Source organism: Dasypus novemcinctus, chromosome 2 (assembly GCF_030445035.2).
Source record: "Dasypus novemcinctus isolate mDasNov1 chromosome 2, mDasNov1.1.hap2, whole genome shotgun sequence".
Taxonomy (NCBI): Eukaryota; Metazoa; Chordata; class Mammalia; order Cingulata; family Dasypodidae; genus Dasypus; species Dasypus novemcinctus.
The window spans coordinates 71,126,191-71,142,965 of NC_080674.1; the positions used below are offsets into that span (position 1 = coordinate 71,126,191).

At 37.3% G+C, this 16,775-nt stretch overlaps 1 protein-coding gene across 3 annotated transcripts in view; it reads left to right on the plus strand.

Annotated features, from left to right (window-relative positions):
• Positions 1-1,580: 1,580 nt before the first annotated feature.
• The window catches only part of CDK7 (cyclin dependent kinase 7), a 31,193-nt gene continuing 15,998 nt past the window's right edge, over positions 1,581-16,775 (plus strand). Inside the window, exons 1-8 of one of the 3 annotated variants that reach the window (XM_023590886.2) lie at positions 1,581-1,762; positions 2,115-2,174; positions 7,213-7,246; positions 7,870-7,937; positions 8,690-8,758; positions 11,053-11,163; positions 12,474-12,592; positions 15,099-15,198. In XM_023590886.2, coding sequence (XP_023446654.2) covers positions 1,697-1,762; positions 2,115-2,174; positions 7,213-7,246; positions 7,870-7,937; positions 8,690-8,758; positions 11,053-11,163; positions 12,474-12,592; positions 15,099-15,198 — 627 coding nt within the window. In that variant the 5' untranslated portion in view covers positions 1,581-1,696. The remainder of the gene's footprint in view (positions 1,763-2,114; positions 2,175-7,212; positions 7,247-7,869; positions 7,938-8,689; positions 8,759-11,052; positions 11,164-12,473; positions 12,593-15,098; positions 15,199-16,775) is intronic. The other 2 variants (XM_071208405.1, XM_058309640.2) reach the window with 2 other exon arrangements.

Below are 16,775 nucleotides of genomic sequence, written 5' to 3' on the forward strand. Positions count from 1 at the left end.
GGAAGAAACATAATTTCCATCTTTCAGCTGTTCAAGCCCAAAACTTTGAAGTTATCCTTTTTTTCCCCACAATCCATATTCAGATTGTCAGCAAATCCTACTGGCTAGAAGTCAACCTGGTACCATCCTAGTAAAGCCTTCTGGATTATTTAATAATACTTTAACAGGCCTCCTTGCTTCTCTCCTTGCCTAAGTCTATAATGTAATCTGACAAAGCCAGTCAACCTTTTAAAAACAAGTCAAACTGTATCACCTGTCTGTTCAAAAGCCACCAATGACTTTTCAGGGATGTTTTCTCTGGACTACCCTATTAAAAATTTCAACCCCCTCCCCCATCCCCATTCCCTGTTTTTATTATCTCCATAGCACGTATCACTATATGTGTCATAACATTTTGTCATCTACTATTCTCATTGGAAGGCAGGAATTTTTGTCTGTCTTATTTCCTCCTGGTTTTTCAAAATACGTCAGTGCTTGGCACATAGAAAACAATATATAGTCATTGAGCGAATGGAGTAATATGTATTTATTTTGATTAGAATGAAAATCTATGAGAATCAAGAGGTTGGGTATTAGGAAGCAGATGTGGCTCAACTGATAAGAGCATCCACCTACCATATGGGAAGGTCCAAAGTTTAATACCCTGGGCCTCCTGACCCGTGTGGTGAGCTGGCTTACACGCAGTACTGTAGCACACAAGGAGTGCCATTCCACACAGGAGTGCCCCCCGCATAGGGGAGCCACCCTGCGTGAAAAAAGCACAGCCTGCCCAGGAGTAGTGCTGCCACACACATGGAGCTGACGTGCTGATGCAGCAGTATGACGCAACAAAAGAAGAGATGCAGTTTCCCAGTGCTACCTGATAATACAAGCTGACACAGAAGAACACAAGGAGAATGGACAGAGAGATGACAACGGGGGGAAGGGGAGAGAAATAAAAATACATCTTGGAAAAAAAAAGAGGTTGGGGATTGATCACAACTAATCCTTACTGACCACTTACTGTATTTAAACTACCTAGGTGTCTTGCTTAATTCTCACAACCGTATGATGTAGTCTCTTATTTCCATTTTACTGCATAGAAATCCAAGGACCTAAAAGAAAGCCTATTCCACAGCACACGTTTAAGTTGTGCTGAATTTTGTTTCCCTAGGCGTGCTTCTTTATAAAGGGCTTCTGAACTAAGAATGCCTCTTCACCAGTCCTGAAGAATTTGGGACTAAGTAACCCTGAGATATCGGGGCGTGGCGTCCATAGCAACAGTGGCGTTAGGACGCGGCTTGGCCAAGAAACAGAAAGTGAAATTAGACACAAAGCCAAGCCTTTCACACTAACACACCTACCAAATACCGAACTCAGAATACCAAATCAGAACGCTGACCAGTCACCAGTAGTGAAGAAAAGATACAAATTGAGACGGTAACAAGACCATGCAGACAGCAGGCACGTAATACACCTCATTTCCGGGACCAGAGAGACAGCTGCAGACAGAGCCGGGAGCCCCGCGGACCACTAGCCCAGCCCGGTCTCGTCAGTCTCCGGAGGAGGGATCTGCGGGGCCCCGCCCATCACGGAAGTGGGGCGGAGCCATGAAGGAAGGCAGTTCTGGAACGGAAGTGGCTGTTGGAGACCTGAGGTACCTTTAAATTCTTTCTGTGTTCGACCCTTTCGGCTGCAGTCGGACTTCCCGCGCCCGATGGCTTTGGACGTGAAGTCGCGAGCAAAACGTTATGAGAAACTGGACTTCCTCGGGGAGGGACAGGTGAGGCTCTCGGGCCGAGATTGGGAGGGCCCCCAGCGAAGAGCATCGCCCCTCACACCTTTTCAGGTTTCCGCGTGGAGGCCAGAGGACTGGCCTGGCAACTCGTTGTTCTTGGGGAGGCTCCCGCACGCCTCTGCTACCCGTCTTGACACCTGGAGTGAGCCCCTGAGCGGCCCTCTGGGAAATGAAGAATAGACGAAACGAAACGTGGAATGTTCGACCACATTTCAAGCCGCCGCGAGCCCACTCCCAAAGTCTGGGTTCTTTGCCTCCCAAAATGTAAAAAAAAAGGAAAAGAGAAAAACAAAACAAAACTTACACAAACTCATGTTATTCCTGTTTCCCTGTCTAGTTTGCCACGGTTTACAAGGCCAGAGACAAAAACACCAACCAAATTGTCGCCATTAAAAAAGTGAGTTACAGTTTATGTTGTTTTCCCTCAAGTTCCTGTGAAGATGTTTATTATGAACCGATGTGTGACCGTTTTAGTACTCTTGACTGTGCCCTGTTAGTGAGGAATTATTTATGTTACTTTCAGAAAGAGAATTGGTGTCTTGTGTTCCAATATGAACTCTGTGGCTGAACCAGTTTTTGCTCCATTAAATGAAACAAATGAAGAGGACTCCACGTTAGGTTTGTTACGTAAACTCGGACTTTGGCTAAGGGGAGCAGGTCCTCAGAACCATTTGTTACCATGATCTTACCAGGTTCTGTGTCATCTCCTTCACCAGCGTCCACTCAGTGTCATATCTCTGTATTTTCTGTGTACAGATTTACCATGAAAGCCTTTCACCAACATTAACAACGTTGATACACATTATATTTAAATTATTTAAGTAGCTTTTTTTGTTTCTTAAATTCATTCAAGAAACTTTGTCATAAACTGCTAACCTTTTATGTGCCAGGCACTTTCATGTACATTTTTTCATTTAACCCTCAAAATAACCTTGTGAAGTAAAGGAGCTGTCCCTGTTTTTACACTTGAGGTGCTTGAAGCTGAGAGGGGTTAGGTGATTTGTTAAGGTTACACAACTAATAATTGCTAAAGCTAGGATTTAAATCTAGGTGTCTTGATGCCAAGTCCATTGCTCTGTGCCATGCTACTGAAATCGTTAATCCTTTCAAGGAGAAGGTGTTTTTTTCACACGTCTCAGGGCCTCTTGGGGGTAGGTAACCTCCCTGTTCTCTTCCTATTACTACTTTAACTCTGTTTCTTGTTTTTAAAAAACCCAAGCACCTTTGAGGCATACTGTCTGTGTGGACCAGCTCGCCGCACTGGCTGGCTTGCCTTCACCAGGAGTCCCTGAGCATTGAACTGGACCTTCTGTATGGTAGATGTGGGTGTAATCGCTTGAGCCACATCTGCTTCCCAGCCCTGTGTTTTTATTTTTGTTTGTTTGTTGTTGTTGTTTAACATAAATTAGGACTTAAGAGACCGTCCTGTTTCTCTGTAATAGACTTATCCCTCTTGAATGTGACTCAAAGCAGGATCTTCTTTTACATTTAATGTTTACTTTATTTCAAGTAACATCTTTATAGTTTTAAAAGACAAGTAATAGGCCAATGCTTTTAACTTGTCTGACTCCTCTCTACCTGTTTTTTGGTCCTCAGGGCAAACACTTTAAACTTTTAACTATTTCTTCTGGTATTTACCTCCATTTATTTAGATAATATACATATATCATTTAAAATTTCTTTTTCCAATTTTAGACATTATTCTTCTTTCTGTGAACATTGAAGATTTAGTACCTTCCCTTCCCAACAGCTATATATTTATACTTCACCCATCTCCAAAGGTAGTTTATCACAATTTTGGGACTAACAATATGGAAATGCATAATTTGGAAGTCAAAGTCCCTCTTTTCCAACTCCAAAACTTAAGGTAACCTTTCATCAATTTGGGGCATAGCCTTCCGGACCTTTTTTACCATTCATTGCTAGCATATATGTTTCATTAGTTTTACAAAAAGGTAATCATTAAATAACCTCTTCTGTACTCTTCTACCTTTGTATCTTGGGCTTTTAAAATATCCTTTTGATCTACCTCATCTTTTTTAAAAAGAGCACATTGAATTTATATTTCCTAAATAACAAATTCCCTTTTGATGGCTTTAGAATCATTTGGGGTTTTTTTTTTTTTCCAGTATTTGTTTTAAATATATGTATCTCAACTATATGGTATTGCATACTTTTAAACTTTATATATGCATATGAATTGTTGCCTTATAGGAAATATACAACTACTTTACTAGATTGTGTCAAATCACTAGTTTACCTTACCACATTCCCACCATCGTTTGTACTGCCAAACGTAAAAACGTTTGTCACTTAGGTGAGTCAAAAATTCTATATGGTTTTTCTTTCAATTGACATTTCCCTCATGATCTTTTCTTAGATTTATTGGTTTTTTAGATTTCCTCCTGCCTGTTTTTCTGGTTAGATTACTTATGTTATTTTCTTCCTGTTGGTTTGTTGGAATTCTTTATATACTCTGGATATTGATCATTTGTCAGAAATATTCAGATATCTTTTACCAGTCTTTGACTGGGCTTTTAGTTCATTTATAGTATCTTAATATATGTTTTGTTGTTGTTGTTGTTGTTGTTGTTGTTGTTGTTGTTGTTGTTGTTAGGCAGTATCAGGGATCGAACCCAGGACCTCATACATGGGAAGCACATGCTAACCTCTGTGCTACATCATCTCCTCTACATGTATCTTTCGAGGTGCAGAAATTTAAAATTCTAATAGGTTGAAGTTTATCAATTTTTTCCCATTATGTGTTTCATTTTTGTGTGCTTTTCTACCTTCAGGTTATAAAGAATTCTCTGTTTTCTTCAAAAAATTTAAAAATATTGCTTTTCACATTTAGATCTTATTCCATCTGAAATTAATTTTTCTTTGTTGTTGATATAGGGAGTCAATATTTTTTTTCCCCAGTTCTTTCAAAACTGTTCTTCCTGGTGAGTTATAATGCTATGTTCTTGTAACCCTAGTTCTAGTAGTATCCATGGATCCATTTTTAGGTACACTAATTCTGTTCCATTTGTTGATTTCCCCCCACCCCTGCTCAAATACTCTTTTGTCTTTAATTACCATGAAATCTGGCAGGTCCTACATACCTTGTTTTTTTTTGTTTGTTTGTTTATTTAAGATTATTTATTTATTTATTTCCCACCCACCCCCCCACCCTGGTTGTCTGTTCTCTGTGTCTATTTGCTGCATTATCTTTTTTTGTCCTCTTCTGTTGTTGTCAGCGGCACGGGAATCTGTGTTTCTTTTTTTGTTGCATCATCTTGTTGTGTCAGCTCTCAGTGTGTGCGGCACCATTCCTGGGCAGGCTGCACCCTCCTTTGCGCTGAGCTGCTCTCCCTACGAGGCGCACTCCTTGCGCGCATCAGCACCGTGCATGGGCCAGCTGCACACAGATCAAGGAGGCCCGGGGTTTGAACCATGAACCTCCCATGTGGTAGACGGACACCCTAACCACTGGGTCAAGTCTGCCGCCCATACCATGTTTTTCTTCTTTAAAATATTCTTGGCTACTCTGTTGTTCATGTTGGCATTTTGTTTATGTAAGGAAGTATCCATATGTTTTTAGAGATAATATATAGGGATGAAATAACCTAAAGTCTGGGATTTGCGTCAAAATATTTTGGCCAAAAAAAGGGTAGAAGATGGGTCAATAAAGTGTGACAAAATATTGGTAATTGTTGGATCTAGGTGATAAAATTTGGGGCTTCATGAGACTTACCTATTTTTTTATGTTTGGAAAATGTAATAATTCAAAGAATTGTCTATTCTTTGTTTTGGGGTAGTTTTTTTATTTGGTAAGTTTTTATTTTCAAATCATTACAGATTGATAAGAGTGGCAAAGATAGTATAGAAAAGTTCTGTGTGCCCTTCAATCAGTTTCCCTCGATGGTTACATCTCTCTCTTTTTTCTTCTCTTTTTTAAAAATTGTTATTGTGGTAACATATATACAACATAGCATTCCCATCTCCCATCTTAACCACTTTCAAGTATACAGTTCAGTGGTGTTAATTACATTCACAATGTTGTGCTATTATCATCACTGCAAAAATTTGGAAATTCTTAGCCCCTTTTCCAGGTAATTTTAGAGTCAATTTGTCAGTGTCCATGGAAAATGCCGTCAAACTTTAGATTTAGTTGCATTCAGGTCTTAAAAACAAATACATAACTTCTCTAAGTGACATATTTAGCACATTTATGATATTGAGTCTTCCTATCTGTGAACATATCATCTTTCTTTATTTTGATCTCTTGTTTCTAGGCATTTTTTAAAGTTTTTATTTAAAATAAAAAAAAAAAAATCCCCCACCCCAGATGACTCCTTCTTTTATCTACTTACTATGTCTGCTTGCTGTCTCTGCTCTTTGTGTCTGCTCATTGTCTGCTCATTGTGTCCACTTGTCTTTAGGAGGCACCAGGAAATGAACCCAGGTTCTCCCAAGTGGGATGCAGGTGCCCAACTGCTTGGTCCATATCTGCTCCCTTCTTGCTCTGTCTGTTCATTGCATCTGTTCATTTTGTCTGCTCATAGCATCTGCTTATCTTCTTTAGGAGGCACCAGGAACCTAATCCAGGACCTCCCATGTGAGAAGCAGGTGCCCAACTGCTTGAGCAATATCTGCTTCCCTATCATGTCTTAATAGAGTTTTGTAATTTTCTTTTGGAGAGGTTTGTACATCTCTTATTATATTTAATCTTAGTGCCTTATGTATTTTGCAGCTATAGCAAATGGCCTACTACAAACAAAAGTTCTGTTTGTAGTGTATAGGTGGGAAACTTTAAAAAAAAAAGGTAGACTACCTTATTCCAGAAGTAATCTTTTAAAAAATTACGTTCTTAATTGCTGAGTCATCATATAAAAAATAGTAAGAGAATGTTCTTTAACCTGGTAATCTTTTTTTTACATGAGACTAAACCTATTAACACAACTTTTCATGGTTATACACAGTGTCAACAGTTTAACCTTTTTATTTATCCATCAAAGTTTGCACTTTTGCTCTTTGGAAAATATGATACACAAGATCATATTATTGGGTTTATTACCAATTAACTATACAACATGTTACAACATGTTATTTTTTGTTTGTATGTCCATCTTTCCTCCCAAGTAACCTAACTTAAAATGAATTCTTAAAAAATATAATAACCATTATGCCATCAGGTATTTTTCCCACAGTCTTAATTCCATTATTTGAATATTAATTGAGAGACTTAGGAGACAAGGAATGGTAAGTACTTGATCATTCCTTACATTAGTTTTGTCCTGCTGATTCATGATTCCCACTCCAGTCTTGCCTGCTATTACTAAGTATCTGTGAATTGCTACATGTTTTGCTGTGGCTAAGTTTTGTTTATATTTTATAAATTGAATCTAAATTACTTAACATTTTTAATGTGTTTGCTCTTTTTTCTCTATCAGATCAAACTTGGACATAGATCAGAAGCTAAAGATGGTAAGTATTTCATGTAATCCGGCAGAACAGAAGGTTCTTATTCTCACTGAGAATTGAGCAAGCGTTGATTAGAATGATCAAGGATTCAGTAACTATCATAGTTACTGAAGAGTAAGTTTTGACTCAGAATAGAGGAAGGATGTTTGTGATTTCCACCATCTGGATGTTTAGAGGAACATTCAAGTAACCAATGTGAATGGAAGAAGTTTATTAGTGACTTGTTTGGAAAAATTACTTTCTTATCAGTAGTTTACTTTTAGCACCAGGAATCTGCCCACTCATATTTGTAGGGCAAGAGAAGGGAAACTTTTCATTTATCACCTATGTTCTACATGCTTATGCATGTTCTTGTTCTAACAGTATTCAGATCTGATATGCCACATACAAAGTGAATAACTTTTTCATCCTTTATTATGTAGTCTTTGTGTTAAGCTGTTTTAAAAATAAAGCATATCAAAGAAAAACAGATTTATTGTAAAAATTGTCAAAATAGTCCTTATTTTTCTGTAGAACTTTCATTGTTATATCCTGAGATTACTTACCATTTCAAAAGATTTACTTCTAGAAAGGTTTGAGGTTTCAGAATTATTTTTTCACTTTTTGCTTTGCCTTTTTTTGTATAGGTATAAATAGAACAGCTTTAAGAGAGATAAAATTATTACAGGAGCTAAGTCATCCAAATATAATTGGTGTGAGTATAATCTTGATTTTGGAATTTGGGACTCAGCCTTTTTCTGAATGTGGTGGATGTTGGTAAGAGGCTTAGCAAGATGAGTTTGAGGTAGCTTTGCAGAAAAAACTTAAGTGTGTATCAGACTTAAAATGTATTTCCTCTCCTAGTTATTCCTGTAGGCAGTGTCTTTGAAACGATACAACTGATGAAATAAATAATTAAATATTGACATACAAAGGTAATTTTGTCAGAAATCTTTTGGACCCCAGAGAGCTCTAACGTAAGAATGTGAGCCTGCATCTAAAACTCTTCTGCCATATGAGACCTTGAGCAAGTTCCCTCTTAAAACTCTCAGTACCTCGTAGGGTTGTTGTAAGAATAGATAATTTAATGTGTGTAAAGTACCTGGAATAGTGCGTGGCATAGAGAATGTACTCATAGCTGCTGCTAAAGGATTTTATTGGGCACCAAGCTTGGGAGTTTTTCTGAATTGAAGACTTGATCAGTTTATTCTGAATTATAACGCTCACAATTGTTGGGGAGAGGTTAAGTACTTACTGGTTTTTTAAAGTAGTGAAGTTTCAGGTTTTCGTGTCTCAAAAAACTAATTCCTAGCCAAAAAAGATAACTATCAAATTTAATAAAATAACTTTATGGGGAACTAACAGCATTCCAAATATATGTTTAAATTTTTAAAATTTATCTGGCTGTGCAATATTGGCAAATATGTAATAGAAAAGCACATTTTTATATATGTATTTGCTTTACAGCTCCTTGATGCTTTTGGACATAAATCTAACATTAGCCTTGTCTTTGATTTTATGGAAACTGATCTAGAGGTAAGATTGAGATTCCTATAGGAGTTTTTTTCTCCCCATTTATCAAAAGAACATTTGAATGTTTATTTTCTACTCATAGAGAAACTGGTAGTCAAGGGAATGCTTAATTTTGTTGAAATCTGTATGTCCTATTAAGGTCAAATAAATACAGCGATTTGGGTTTCATTAGCATTTATGCCTACCAAGTTCACTATAGCTTATCAACATTATTTATAGAAAAACCAGCATTAGGCCTGTGAGAGGTTAGAGGTTTTTTTTTTTTCATATTATCACAGAGTAATGTCATACTTTTGAAAGTCAAGTTTCTTTTTTTTTTACTGTTTTATTTCCTTTACTTGAAATTACAAAACAGGATAAACTACTCTGATTTTAGGAGTTAGGATAATAGTCAAGTTTCTTTCTGAGAAACATAAAATGTCATGCTTTCCATTACTCATAACTGAATTTCAAAAAACTGATGATACTAATGATTTGGAACAATGGGAATTCTAATACATTGCTTGTAGGAATGCAATATAGTGCAGCTACTTTGGAAAACAGTTCCCCGGTTTCTTAAAAATTTAAATATATACTTACCTGTATGATCCAGCAGTCCTACTCCCAGGTATTTACAAAGAGGAAGAAAAACATATGTCCAGGGAAGCAGATATGGCTCAAGCAATTGGGTTCCTGCCTAACACATGAGAGGTCCATGGTTCAGTTCCTGGTGCCTCCTAAAGAAGATAGCAAGCTGGTGCAACAGGCAGGCATGGCAAACTGATATGACAAGATGATGCAATAAGAGATACAAGAGGGAAAACAATGAGAGACTCAATGAAGCAGGGAGGTGGCTTAAGGCATTAGGCACCTCGCTCCCACTTTGGAGGTCCTGGGTTTGGTTCCTGGTGCCTCCTAAAGAAACAAAGAGACAAACACAGCAAGTCCAAACAACGAGGGGGTGGGAAGAGATAAATAAATAAAACTTAAACAACAACAACATATGTCTACACAGAAATCAATCAGAATAAAAATGTTTAGCTTTGTTTATAATCACCAAAACTGGAAACAACCCATCTAGTGAATGGATAGATTGTGGCACATCCATAAAATGAAATACTGTTCAGGATTAAAAAAGAGGTACTGATACATGCAGCAAAATGGATGAATCTCAAGTGCTAAATATAAAAAAAACACATTCAAAGCTACATATGTATATCCATTTCTGTGACATTCTGAGAAAGTCAAAACTGAAGGAACAGAAATAACATCACTGATTGCCAAGCATTGTTGGCAGAGAGAATCCCATACAAAGAGGCTTCAGGTATTTTGGAGAGGTTATGGAATTATATCTTACTATGATGGTGGTTAGTGACTGGATGTATCTGTCAAAACTCATGGAACTGTCCACATAAAAGGATACATTTTACTTTAAATCTTTTTTTTAAAGAAATGGAGAATTTTAACTCCTGTAGCTGAGAAGTCTAGGAATAAACTGTCGTTAGGCACAGCTCACAAATGTCATCAGAACTCAATTTTGTGTTCTAGTCAGCTCTATTATTTTCTTCTCTATTTCTCAATATAGTAGCCCAGGTACTTTCTAGGCTTATATTGCTACAGTTTAATAATCCCTGAGGAAAGGAAATTCTTTGTTTCCTTTGATTTCAGCACAGGTACTTGCTTTGATTGACTGGCTTGGTTTGGATCACATGTCTATCTCTGAAACACTGTCCATGGCTAGGAGGCTGCAGTGTGATGATTGTCACACCTGGGTGTGTACCTTCCTCAGGAGGCCACAGGTTGGGATAAGTCTGTCTTTACCATACAGACTGAACTGGGAAGAGGAGGTTTTCCAAAGTATTACTAAGTGTTATTCTCAGAAGAAGGGACTATATATCCCAGGGCAAACAAAAACAATTCATGTTCACCACATTCATCCTAAAAACAAAGTAGTAGGAGACAAAGCACTGCTTTCTTTCTAAACCAGAGGTTTTCTCCCTAATCACAAAACTCTGGAAATTCTGACATTGCTTCTAAAGGAGAGTTAGGTAACCTCTCTTGAGGTTCTCTTGATGGGTACACTCACTTTGCATCTTTAAATTGTCTTAAATGATAGTGTTTATTTGGAATTATTGAACATACCTGTAATTGAGTTTGTTTTTTAAGATTAAAAAGATAAATGTGCCTGGACAGGATTTTCTGAAGTCATGCTTTCATAATTTGTATAAGCTGCTTTATGTCTGTTATGTTAGTTTTTGAAGTTGAAATAAAGTTAAAAAAAAAAAAGTATAGCCATATATTATGTAATTGCTTTATAGGTTATAATAAAGGATAATAGTCTTGTGCTGACACCATCACACATCAAAGCCTACATGTTGATGACTCTTCAAGGATTAGAATATTTACATCAACATTGGATTCTACATAGGGTAAGATTTGAAATATACTAAGAATGATTGCTTCTTTATTTCATAGTCAGATTTTTTATGTGACCAGTTTATATATAAATGGTCTGAATAAGTAAATTCTTAGACAAACTAGAGTTATAAGAGGGAACTTGCTCAAGGTCTCATATGGCAGAAGGGTTTTAAATGCAGGCTCACATTCTTAACCACTATGTTAGAGCTCTCTGGGGTCCAAAAGATTTCTGACAAAATTACCTTTGTATGTCAATATTTAGTTATTTCATGTTATCACATGTTTTTCCTTTCTGTTTTCCCTTCAATAGTTTTACCAGGTGGTGCTGTGAGGGCTCTAAACTACCTATAAAATTTAGAACTGGGAGAGATCCAATCCCTTATTTTTTTCATAGGTGAAGAGCTAAGTTGCTAAGTGACCTGACCAAGGTTATATATTTTCCAAGATTAAATAGCTGATAACTGATATGTATTAGAAAGTAGGTCCTTTGGCTTTGTCATTGTTTTTTGTCTTATATAGTTGTAGGAAAAAAAAGTACAGTGAGAGTCTGGATTAAGGTATACAGTGCTAAAATACCTTTAGAAAAATAATATTTCTAGTAGCTTTACAGTTATATGAAATTATGCAGTAAAATTTATGAAATGGGTAACGTAGGTGGAGCTCAGTGGTTGAGCATGCACTTCCTATGTACTAGGTCCTTAAACATTTTTTTTTTAATTTATGAAATGGTTAAGAAATTTTGGGGAACATTCAGCTAGTAGAAAAAGACTGATAACTTAGCTTTTTTGATATTCCTGAGGACTCTATTTAGATAAATAGCTAAGAATATTTTATAGTTAGTAATTCTTATACCTCAAACATGGACTCCCTTTTAGGTAATTGCTAATATATTGTTAGCAGAGATTTTGAAGAATGTGTTCCTCCTTTCTACATGTATAACATTTTTATTTGCTTCATATTTATTATTGTTAATAAATTAATAGTAGCTACAATTCATTGAGCCCTTACTATCAGCCAGTCAGTACACTGGGCTTTTTATAGAAAATATCAAAATTTAATCCTCACAACAATCCAATGAGGTAGGTAAACTGAGCCTCAGTGAGATTATTTATTTACTTTGACCCATGGTCTCACCATGTAATATGACCAATCTTATTTTACTTTGATAGGATTTTATATCAATGGAAAAAATATTGATGTTTAAATTTTGGGTGCATCCTTGTTTTTGCTAAATTTAAATTTAAGCCAGGTAAATGTATCACTCTGGAATTTTCTCCTATCCTGCTTGCTTATTTGTTTGTTTAAAATCTCCATTATATAGGATCTGAAACCAAACAACTTGTTGCTAGATGAAAATGGAGTTCTAAAACTGGCAGATTTTGGCCTGGCCAAATCATTTGGGAGCCCCAATAGAGTTTATACGCATCAGGTTGTAACCAGGTAAGAATCCCTTAAATAATTGAAATCTTATATTGTACATGATTTTAATAAGAAGTAAGCATCACTTGACTTCTCTCAAATATGTTGGCAGAGTTCAGGAATCATTCATTGTCTTGTTAAAAATAGCAGTCACAGGAAGCGGACTTGGCCCAATGGATAGGGCGTCCGCCTACCACATGGGAGGTCTGGGGTTCAAACCCTGGGCCTCCTTGACCCATGTGCAGATGGCCCATGCACAGCGCTGATGCGCGCAAGGAGTGCCTTGCCACGCAGGGGTGTACCCTCCATAGGGGAGCCCCATGCACAAGGAGTGCACCCTGTAAGGTGAGCCACCCAGTGCAAAAGTAAGTGCAGCCTGCCCAAGAATGGCGCCACACACACAGAGAGCTGACACAACAAGATAACACAACAAAAAGAAACAGATTCCCTGTGCCGCTGATAAGGATAGAAGCAGTCACAGAAGAACACAGCGAATGGACATGAAGAACAGACAGCTCGGGGAGGGGGAGGGGAGAGAAATAAATAAATAATAAATCTTTTTTAAAAAATAGCAGTCCTTTCAAATGGAGTTAACTCAATCCTCAGACATTACCTAGTAACTTCTAAGAATAATTTATACTTTAAGTTTTAGCTAGGTAGGTTAGAACTTCAGTGACTGTTTTTCTATATAACCACATGATTTGTTGGGCTTGTGTTTATTGTAGTGTTCATTTTATGTCCTTCAAAGTAAATGAAAACTCTCTAAACTTTGCTATGATAAGATGTGGTATGGTAAGGTTATTTGATATCACAGCAATTTGTTTGTTCTCCAGATTCATTGTATATTTTTATTTTGCTGCCACTTTTTATAACTATAAATTCTGATAATAAGTTCAAGAAAGCTGTGCATTTAACACCATTAATTTCTATTGTCAGTAATTAAGGGTTTTTTTTGTTTGTTTTTTTGTTTTTTTTAAAGATTTATTTATTTTTATTTAATTCCTCCCCCTCCCCCGGTTGTCTGTTCTCTGTGTCTATTTGCTGCGTCTTGTTTCTTTGTCCGCTTCTGTTGTCGTCAGCGGCCCGGGAAGTGTGGGCAGCGCCATTCCTGGGCAGGCTGCACTTTCTTTGGCTCTGGGTGGCTCTCCTTACGGGCGCACTCCTTGCGCGTGGGGCTCCCCTATGCGGGGACAGCCCTGCATGGCAGGGCACTCCTTGCACGCATCAGCACTGCACATGGGCCAGCTCCACCCGGAGCAAGGAGGCCTGGGGTTTGAACCGCGGACTCCCATGTGGTAGACGGATGCCCTAACCACTGGGCCAAGTCTGCTTCCCAAGTATTTTGTTTATATTAAGTTTTTTGTTTCTATGTTTGCTGTATAAAAACTGAAAGTCACACTAAATAGGGAAAATAGGTTTTATAAGTCTTGTCAGGATGATATTTGTAAATTTCCAAGACTTTTCAGATTTTTTATCTATTCTTTTAAATTACTGTCTTACCTTCTTTTAGATAGAATTTTCTGATTATCAATTCCTTTAACCCTGTGCAAGAAATAGGAGTGGTGAGGAAGTTTGGGTAATTGCTAGAAAGATTACATCCATCAATCCTGCAACCTTGGAAACAGAGACCCATGTAAAGAGCATTGTATTCCTCATCTACCAACTTCTCATATTTCTCTTACTGCAAAGCAAATACTGCTAGTAGGTCAAGTTAAGATGAGGACTGAGAATTAATGATTGTGGACATCATTTAACTTTGACAGGAGCCAGTTTTGGTAGAGTGGTGGAGATGAAAACCTGATTGAAAAGGATTTAAGAGGAGATGGGAGAAGAGGAATTGGAGACAGTAAGAACAGACAATAACTCAGAAGAATTTAATTCACAAGGGACCAGATAAAGAATGAGATAGCTATTAGGAGAAGTAGGGTCCAGAGAAATGTTTTTTAATTTATTTTTTGAGGCTGAAGAACTACATGATATGTTTATATGTCAATGGGAAAAGTCTAGTGGACAACAAAAAATGATGTGGGAGAAAAAGAATTATAGGAGCAGTATCTGAAAATAGGCAGAAGGGCATAGTATCTAGTGGACAAGTTGAGAATTTGGCTTTACATAGAAATATGGATAGTTCATCTATAGTTACAGATTAAGAAGGTATATTTGAATGCAAATTACAGTAGGTGAGTACATGTCATGGTAGGAATCTATAGAAATTCTTTTGTGATTACTTGATTTTCTAATTGAGGTAGGAAGAATGAGAAGAAGAATGGGTGAAGTGGTGTTAAGGATTTCACAGGAGATAAAGTGTTAAATAATCTAGGGAGAGTGGGAGACTGAATGGATTAAGGATGTTTATGCTTTTCTGGCAGCAGTAAAGGGCTACCTTGTTTTATGGCCAATTTTTCTTGAGTTAATATATCTATAAACATGAGTTTTCATCAGTGGGATGATATTTCGTTGAGTTTTCTCTTAAGAAATTGTCTAATAATTCCATTCTAATGTAATAAAATTTCTTTTGGTTCTTCAGGTGGTATCGGGCCCCTGAGTTACTGTTTGGAGCCAGGATGTATGGTGTGGGTGTAGACATGTGGGCTGTTGGCTGTATACTAGCAGAGTTGCTTCTAAGGGTAAGTCTAGAACATGAACACACTTCAGTATTGTTGAGCTGTGTGTATCTTTGCATAAGAATTCTCTTTCTACCACCACCACCCTTGCAACAGACTAATTAAAAAAACAAAACAAATAAAACTCTGCCCCAAGTTCCACCTTTTTATTAGTGCTGTTGTAGGTGAGAAGGGCTCCCTTTTAGGACAATAAAGGTTTTTTTAGAGATAATTATATTTCAGAAAGTAGACATTAACTTGTAATATGACAATATTTTCACAGTAATTAAATGTGTTAGGATGAACTTTTGTACTTCTGAAGTTTTTTTCATTTCGTGATGTTTAAAACTATACTTTAAATAAGCCAGACACAAAAGGAAACATATTGTGTAATTCCACTTAACTGTAATACCTAGAACAAGCAAATTTATAGAGATAGAAAGTAGTTTAGCAATTACCTGGGGTGGAAGGGAATGAGAATGGGGAATTACTTCTTATGGTTACAGACTTTTTGTATGGGGTGATTAGAAGTTTTGATAATGGACAGTAGTGATGGTAGCACAACGCTGTAAATGTGATGAACACCACTGAATTGTATACTTAGAAATGGTTAGTGGCAAAATTCATATTTTATGTATATTCCTTAAATAAAAGTATACCTTAAGAAATATTTAATACCAACCATTGCAGCTGCCACTCTGTATGACTTTCAGCCTTGTATGCGGCATCATTTTAGTTCTGTTCAAATAGCAGATATGGTGGTCTTTTAGCACTTTTCTAACTAAGACCATCCTTAAAATGAAACATCCTTTCCCTGCCCTCAACTCAAAAGACAGACATTGGAAACTTCTCATTAGCTATAAAATTTAGATCTCCAGAAGATTAGCTTTTCTGAATGATGAAGGTAAAGGAATATTGGGGAATTCTCTGAAGCTAAGAGTTTTTCTTCCCTCTTTCCAGATTCTAGCCCCTACTTTCCCTTTCCTTAGGTGTTATTTCCCTGAACATAAAAAAATTAACTTCTGTTTGGCAAAGAGAAAAATTAGAATAAACTAAAAAGATATTTTAAAATGTAAGTTATATGCATCATTTTGGCAAGTGTACCCCTCTGGGAACTTGCAGAAGAAACTCATAGTCAGACCTGAAGATGACATGATAATCTTTTTTTTTTTTTAAGATTTATTTTATTTATTTCTCTCCCCTTCCCCCTCTCCCCCCGCCCTGTTGTCTGCCTTCTGTGTCCATTAACTGTGTGTTCTTCTGTGTCTACTTGCATTCTTGTCATGTGGCACTGGGAAACTGTGTCACTTTTTTTGTTGTATCATCTTGCTCGGTCAGCTCTCTGTGTGCAGTGCCATTCCTGGGCAGGCTGTGCTTTTTTTGTGCGGGGCAGCTCTCCTTGCAGGGCGTGCTCCTTGTGCGTGGGGCACCCCTACACGGGGTACACCCTTGTGTGGCATGGCACTCCTTTTGTGTGGTAACACTGCACATGGGCCAGCTTGCCACACAGGTCAGGAGGCCCTGGGTATAGAATCCTGGAACCTCCATATGGTAGGTTGACACTCTGTCAATTGAGCCACAACTGCTTCCTGACATGGTAA